This window comes from Dysidea avara, chromosome 6, assembly GCF_963678975.1.
Source record: "Dysidea avara chromosome 6, odDysAvar1.4, whole genome shotgun sequence".
Lineage (NCBI taxonomy): Eukaryota > Metazoa > Porifera > Demospongiae > Dictyoceratida > Dysideidae > Dysidea > Dysidea avara.
In genome coordinates this window covers 17450701-17459203 of record NC_089277.1, presented here as the reverse complement: position 1 = coordinate 17459203, position 8503 = coordinate 17450701, and the positions used below count along the sequence as shown (strand labels likewise).

The window sequence follows — 8503 nt, the reverse complement described above, 5'->3', positions numbered from 1 at the left end:
CTTTGATAAAGTTTCTGATCATAATAAATGCCGACACTCTCAATACCTCTTTTTCCATCTTTCCAACACGCAGGAAAGCAAGTTGAACAGCACAGGAGACATACATGTATAGCTAACAGCCTTACCTCAAACCATTGTTCACTACTCCAATCTTCAATGATCCATTTGCCTAACTGACTAATTAGCTCTAGCATTCATTCTTTAATGAAATGAGCATAATTTTTAATCTAACAGTCCTAGTAGGTTCACCTATCCACAAGGTACCGAGTCATAAACTTTCTTGAGATCTATGGATGTAAAAATAGCATTTGGTGGTATGTTCCCAAGATTTTTCTACTTGTTGAAGGACAGTGAAATTCATGTCCATGCAAACATCCCCTACCATTCCTGAACCACATTAAGACTCAGAAAGCTCATCTGCCAACATATAATATGGATGCATAACAAGAATATAAGTTTTGTGACATGTTTTCTGTGCAATATCTTCAAGGTCACCATCACCAGTTTAGAATTCCATGCTCTCCATAAAGTACCACCATCTCTCTAAGCTGCAATTGCTGGATCAGATGCACCAAAAGCCACTCCTTCACCTTGTCGTCTAGATTCACCCTGAGCAACCAGCCAGAGCAGAATACAAAATTTCCCACTACCTTGTAAACACTTTCACAAAACCATCTACGTAGTTTCCTGTAAAGCAGCCACATCAATCTTGTATCATTTATAACTTTCTTTCATCCACACCATCACAACATCTTACAGTTCCAATTGGACTATCAACATCTAGTAAGGTTCTCACACTGACACATTCCAGGAAGCCAGGTTCCACACACTTCACTCATGAGTTAAATCAGTTCTGAGCGTATGAACTCTGTGAGGTGTGCAAATCCAAAGAAGCTTGCAATTGACAGTGACATAAAACACAAACTCCACATGTCAACTTAGCCAATCCGTTGTCTGAGGTTCACTGCATGGAGGGGTTTACATATTCGTACATAGCACTTGAAAGCACTAAACCTGCACACACACACACACACACACACACACACACACACACACACACACACACACACACACACACACACACACACACACACACACACACACAGAGCCAAGAAGCTTACATGTATATATTCAATACTTTAACTCTAAACTCAGTGATGTAGTTATTAGTTAACAACTATTTGGTGCATATTTTCAGGATTGACTGGTAAACAACACCTACTCAACAAAAAATACAATGAAGTTACCTAAAAAGCCAAAATTGTACTGAGCAACTAGAGTACTGCATGTAGGAGGAAGAATTACAGTACTCTAACAATGTAATGGGTTCACTTAATATAAGCCAAATATTTGCTATAAAATAAAAGAAAGGATGAGTTCATGCAGTGATGTATGAACTCATTCTTATGTATACTACCATTTCAATCCATGCAGTGGTTGCAGCTTTGCAACCTGCTGCATTACTATTCTGTTGTTGCTTGCACACAATTAAGCATTGGTCTTGTTCATATATATGCATGCTATTTTTGTTGTTAGAAACTATAGGATTATAACCAATTCCAGTACTTGATAATTTTCTTTATATATAGCTCCAGTTCTAGTTCCAGTATTAAAAACTATTGTTTCAGTTCCAGTTCTACAACTGGAACTGGTATGCTGACCACTGAAGGTGGAAGGGATTTCCATACAAAAAAAAATGTTTTGTTTGTAAAAGCAGCACAGAGACGTATGCTCTCCCTGTCAATAACACACTGGTATGGGATGCCAGCTACACACTGGTATGGCATCAGACTGCACACGACACACCTGTCCATGTGTCTTGCTCCTAGAGAAGAATGCTTTTGTTTCTCTCTTTCTCCAGCTCAGTATTATATGCAATAAGCACCGATGCACAGAACTTCATGACATATGTGTGTGTGTGTGTGTGTGTGTGTTTTATGTGTATTTGTGCGTGTGTATATATTCATGCATTGATCAATTAGCACAGTCATCTAAACTACAAGAAACAACCACATCACTGTAAAGGAGTTCTAATCCCAGATGATCTATAAAATGAGCACTGAAATGAAGCACTGCATTCTTGTTTGAAGTTGTCTACAGGGGTTAAAGTCATACATGATGAGTTTGGACTAAATTATTCTGTCTTCAGTTCGTGAAGCATAGATGATGGCTGTTACAATTATGTTGAAATATCAGGCGACTTTTGATTATGTAGTTGATCAGAGGGTGTTTGGATGGATATAATAATGCATCCCTTGCCCATTGTATGCATTCCTATAAGTTGCATTGATGCAAAGAATCGCATACATTCCACATAACTTAGACCCAATGAACAATAATGTACTGTATAGCATGTAGAATAGAGCAATGCTCAATAACACAAGCCTAAGCTAAACCTTTTCTGATGACATGAGTCTGTGAGTCTATATATATACAAGAAAAATAGGAATTTTAAATCAGTGTATAGTAAAAGTGCTGAAACAAGCTGTCAAGCTGGATCATAGTACGTATTGTCCAATACTGTAAAACAATAAGAAGTGAATATCCCTAGGCAGGCAGGCAGGCAGGCAGGCAGGCAGGCAGGCAGGCAGGCAGGCAGGCAGGCAGGCAGGCAGGCAGGCAGGCAGGCAGGCAGGCAGGCAGGCAGGCAGGCAGGCAGGCAGGCAGGCAGGCAGGCAGGCAGGCAGGCAGGCAGGCAGGCAGGCAGGCAGGCAGGCAGGCAGGCAGGCAGGCAGGCAGGCAGGCAGGCAGGCAGGCAGGCAGGCAGGCAGGCAGGCAGGCAGGCAGGCAGGCAGGCAGGCAGGCAGGCAGGCAGGCAGGCAGGCAGGCAGGCAGGCAGGCAGGCAGGCAGGCAGGCAGGCAGGCAGGCAGGCAGGCAGGCAGGCAGGCAGGCAGGCAGGCAGGCAGGCAGGCAGGCAGGCAGGCAGGCAGGCAGGCAGGCAGGAGAAAATTCTGTTGAACAAATTTTAGAGGTGTGTGATTATCTAGATATATCCGATTATCGAGATATCATAAGACTTATTGAGATAAGGATGATAGGTTTATTAATCTAGATAATAGTAAACTTCTGTAAATTTTTTGTATACATGATGGTGGTGGCACCTCCTAGGGGCTCCAACTCTCCTACCATTTGGGAACAGTGTTAAGACTAACATTTTCCACTTTATTATAGTCTTCAAATTGCAATTTTCTCACTTTACTGGTTACAATATTGGCAGTTTACTATAATAAATAATTGTTTTCAATTATCAAGATATGTTAGATAAGTTCAAAGGGAAATATCGAGATATGTCTAGATTAGTCATCACACACCTCTAACAATTGTTTAAAAATTTCTGTAGCAACTTCACGGAAACATTTCGAGTCAATCTGAAGACATTTTTGAGCTTGATTTTACCCAACCAATACTGTCATGTTGTTGTGAGGAAAAATCGAGGCAGGTTTTAATAATATAACACACTTTGGGGATAAACTGTTTTGTTACTTGGCACATGCTAAGTTGAGGTCAAACTTAAGTAGCTACAAGAGTAACTATATACCAAGTGGCATAGCTAATTGGATCCATCATATTATGCAATATCAGTGTAATGCTGTATTGACAACTGTTTTGAACATCCACTACAATAATAAAAGGAATCTACACATGCAACAGTTACTACTAAAGAATTATTCATATACATTCTCTCGATTATCCAACCGGGCACTAGGCCTGAGTCAAATATGCTCAAAATTTTGCCCAAAATGCTTTCAGGAATTTCCTAATCTTTTCACCTATAATGCCCTTCAGTGTTCCCATTATGCTTGTATTATATGCTCCTAGCTTAGCAATACTTCTTACAATTATCTTGGAACATTTCAATCAGTGAATGCTCTAGAGTATTTCACTACAAAGTGACTGTTCTATTAGAGAGTATCGATCTAAGGAGCTATGTACAAATTTAAGTGCTCTATTGTAGTTTCCATGCACTGACTGCTCTATAGGGAGTATTGATCTATTTTAATGGAATTGAGCTTCATAGTTTGAAGTATCCACCTAATATGCTATAGCATTCAGCATTCCAGCCTATTATGCTTTTTATTGTACTGGCATATTTGACGCAGGCCTATGACCAACCCCCTGGGGTACCAAGACATGTTCAGATAAACAAATTTTATACAGTCATGTTCAATTACTCTAATAGAATGCACACCTTAGCCAAAATACTCTAATAGAACAGTCATTCTTTGTTCGTGTTCAGATATTTGAAGGAGCACTGTATATATTATAATTTGTGCGCATGTAGCTGTGCTATAGTTCTTCATCTAATAGTACGTATACTGTTACGTAATAAGTATGATATACATAGCTACATGACTTAATTTGTTAGAAACCAACTTCTCTATCAGGGTAGCAATGGATACCAGGTATACTACTTAATCTACCATAATTTTTTTTCGTTGTAATATAATTTTCGTATGCAAAACTTGTACGAAAATTTCTACACTACTCTAATAGAGCAGTCATTCACGTAAATCATACGAAAATGTTTTTACATGAAAATTTTTTTGCACTAAAATAAAGTGAATTACGGTATAGATGTATCACCATTATCAATTAATGATCCCTGTATAAATAAATAAAAGAGATGTGCAATTATGATTGTTTATCACTTAGACATGGTAAATGTTAGTCACTATAACAGAGATACTTGACACAAGCAGGAGTAGAGTTATGATGCAATATCATGCTCCTCTGGAAGGAAGATGATCCACCTATGACAACCAAACATTTGGCATTCTCTGCAATAGTTTTCTGCATTGCTCCAATATATCCACTGTCTTCAATACCATTAGCTGCTGTAATAAAGTCATTGTGGTACTCGTCAATTGTTTTATTGCCATACACAGTATTCAGTGCAGTCTGAAACACTTTAGTTCCTTTACCATCAAATGTGTTGTTACTGTCATAGTCGTAATAACTCCCTGATGTTAGGTCACCAAACCTTCCTAAGTCAATACATAAAAGGCTTTGGTTTGTCTTTAATCCTTTAAGAACAAGTGATATATCACTAGCACATTTTAAAAAATATGCCAAAATTGTATCTCTTGAATATCCTTGTGATACCATAATGATTTTTCTGCTTTGTGTTCTAAATGCAACTGCTGTGTACTCATTTGAGTAAACTTTCAAAACTGTTTTAACATATCTTTTGCTGTCCTCAATTATTCTAGGACTAGTACGTCCCATAGCGAGAACATTTTCTTCACCATCATATGCTCTCTCAAGGGTCTTGTGATTTATTGTAATCCTGTCTGACTGTACTCCACGCCAAACTGAAAACCAATAGGTTAAATTTGATTGATCACTGTATAAATATGAATTAAATATTTTTAATGTAGGATAGTATTTTTGCCATTTAACGGGATAAGAAGCAAAACACACTGTTTTTATCACCTCAAAGTGAAAACGATCTACAAGAGTCTTTATAAAATTGTAAAATCTCTTCAGCTCTAGATTACACTCTCTGTGTTTCTTTAGATCATCATTGATGTATACTCCTCCAAAAGGTACCTCATATACTAGGATAACCACCACAATTTTTCTGCTTGCATATCTTATGAATGTATCCCAGGTTACCATAGGTGGGATACCATATTTAGCTGTCTCTTTAGTCCAGTACTCTAAGTCATAATAATCACTAAAACGGAGCGCGTTTGCAAAATCAAGGTCATATAATATCTCACTGGGTAATCCAAGTACAGAAATACTAGCAAATGGTTCCACAACACTCAAATTTCCAGACTGGTTTGCCCACTTCTGAAATGACCACATGTTTAGTAATGAATTTGTCTGCTGCTCCCAGTAACTAGTGCAAAGTGCAAACCCAGTCAATGCTCTTTGATGATTTTGATGCACAGATTCATGATCCTTACCAAGTAGCAGAGCTAATTGGTTGTTCTCACTTGATGCTTGACTGCTCTCGATTAGAAGTTTTGGTGCTTGACTGCTCTTGATCAGAAATTTTGGTACTTGACTGCTCATACTCAGAGACTTTGATGTTTGGCTACTAGTACTGTTCCTCAGACATCGACTACTTTTACTTGGTACTTGACTGTTCACACTCAGGCATTCACTACTTTCATTCTGTGCTTGAATATCACCATCACCAGTTTTAATCGGAAGGTCTTGATGGTCGTTATGCAATTGCTCACTGTTCTTGTGTGCAAACTTAGCACCATCATTGTTGCTGGACTGGTATAACAATGGCTGACTATTCTGGTATATATGCTTACTGTCATCACTTGTAAGAATTTTAGTGCTTGAAAATATTAGGACACTTAGCATCAGCAAAAGCAATACAATACAATATAATTTTTTTCTCCTACGTCGTACAACCTGCAAAGATTAAACCATACACTGTACTATAATTTCTGCCACAATATATACCAGGAGTCCTACAGACTTTCAGCACCTGTGCTGTAAAGTCTTAATAAAGAAATAAAGAAATACTTGAGTAATGACGATCACTACTCTTGTAATGACCTTCACTACTTTGTGTAGTTGAATCAACAGTCTGGGTGACTTGCAACCAATATCAACTTGGTGAAAAAACGTGAATTGTAGATAAATTGTAATCACTGTGCAATTTTAAAAATTTGAGTGTAATTTGCAGTAGACTTTTAACAGTTGTCTAGTGTGCATGTCATGGTATTCAGCTGTTAGCTATAGTATGTATGTGTGGAGCTGAATCCTCAAAAACATTTAATAACTCATGGATGCAATTACACACGATCTTGAAATTTGGCTCATTTGTAGTACTGCTTGACCCACTAAAAATCTTTTTGTTTAAATGTCTGACATAATATTTACGGCCAATCAAATTTTTCACAATACATTTCCTATGGGGAAGCCACATAAGTACAGTGTCCATTACAGTCCTTTCCCAAACTTATAAACCGTATGTGTCTGTTGTTGACACCTTTGCTGTTACCACTAATCATCTCGTTGACTGAAATGTTAACTCTGTTGAGAAAAAATCCACTTTTAATTTTTAGCTGTTTTTCAGGATTCAGCTCAACGTGAACATACTATGACTATAGCAGTTATATCATGTTCTTACAAAGCATAAAAAGAATTGAAATCTTAGTCATTAAAAAAATTTACTAGCATCATTAATATCACTTCGCACCACCTTTGATTTCACAATTTTTTTTTCACTCAAGACTACACCCTTTTTACATATAACTTATTTTTTTGCCACTACAAGTACGGTACACTGAAATACTGCAACCGGAGCAGTAAAGTCCTACATGTAATATAAGTACCAGTGCTAGATGATGAAATACGATTGAACGCAAACATGTAAAAATAAATATTATTGTATACAACACAAATTGTTACTGTCAGAGGCTGGCTATAAGACTAGATAGTTTATGCAGACAGAAAACCCAACTTATTGCGGGGTTATAATATAAAGTGACCCATAACAAAATGTAGTCATGTGTGGCGTACTTTTAAATGAGAGTGCAATTAGCAACCAGAGCAGCACTAAAGTACCTTAGTCTGTCTGGGCCACTCTTGCATACTGTCTGACTGTACCATTTCTGGCAACCATTAAAAATTTGGTCACCTAAGAGCTGGACTAAATTTTCCATGATAGATCCTGTACTGCAGCACCTACACCACAATAGTATATTCTCCAAGAACTTACTACAGTGGAACCTCCCTTAACAGACTCTCCAAATTAAGTACATAACAACTAATATTGGTTCCATCTAAACTCGCATAGCCAGACCACTATACCTTTTCTTTTTTTTGGGTGCACTATTTTCTTTTGGTTGTGGGCAGGAACTTTGCCTACAAAGAAAAAAAAAAACATTGGAGATTCAAAATAATGGGGAAGGAAAAGGGGTGTTCACATAACTAAAAAGTGCACGGTCGATATTTTACGGAGCTTGTTAAATCTTCCTAGTTATATTGTTGAAGAGTACTCTAATTGAGCAGTCATTTGACGTTGGATATTTCTGGGTGAAGGTCCGGCTCCTCACATTGTATCTCTGAATAGAAAAACCACTAGCTATATACTGTAACAGAATTCGACCAAATTTTTCTTGCAGAACACAAACTACGGTAGCCATCTCCCGATTAAAACACAATTTATAAAATTTAAAACTTACGCTTAACATGTTCGTGGTTACTCTTTAATCAGACACCATAGGTTGCTTCAAAGTTGTGAAGACCGAAGTTAGACCATAGACCTCGCAAAGCAGCTGCTTCTTCAAGTTGCTATCGCTACGCGCCTAGAATTTTTATTTTTCCCGGGCTAGATTTACTGCCTTTGCCTACCACCCCCAGCACCAAGGAGCAAGTGTGCTGGACAACTGAAAGAGGGACAAGTAAAAGTCCCTAGGGCCAGCAATATGGCCCATCTCCGGGGAAGCATTGTTGGAACAATGAAGGATGGATCGTGTTCCCCGGATGCACATTGTAGCAGAACGAATCAACGAAAAGGACCTCGGAAAA

At 38.1% G+C, this 8503-nt stretch overlaps 1 protein-coding gene across 1 annotated transcript; it reads right to left on the bottom strand.

Moving 5' to 3' along the window:
* Positions 1–4573: 4573 nt before the first annotated feature.
* On the bottom strand, positions 4574–8279 carry LOC136258167 (uncharacterized). The gene is made up of 2 exons (XM_066051485.1): positions 8158–8279; positions 4574–6376 (listed from the first exon to the last, which is right to left on the bottom strand). Exons 1-2 carry the CDS (start codon positions 8164–8166, stop codon positions 4667–4669), a joined length of 1719 nt encoding a protein of 572 aa, XP_065907557.1. The 5' UTR covers positions 8167–8279; the 3' UTR covers positions 4574–4666.
* Positions 8280–8503: the final 224 nt, after the last annotated feature.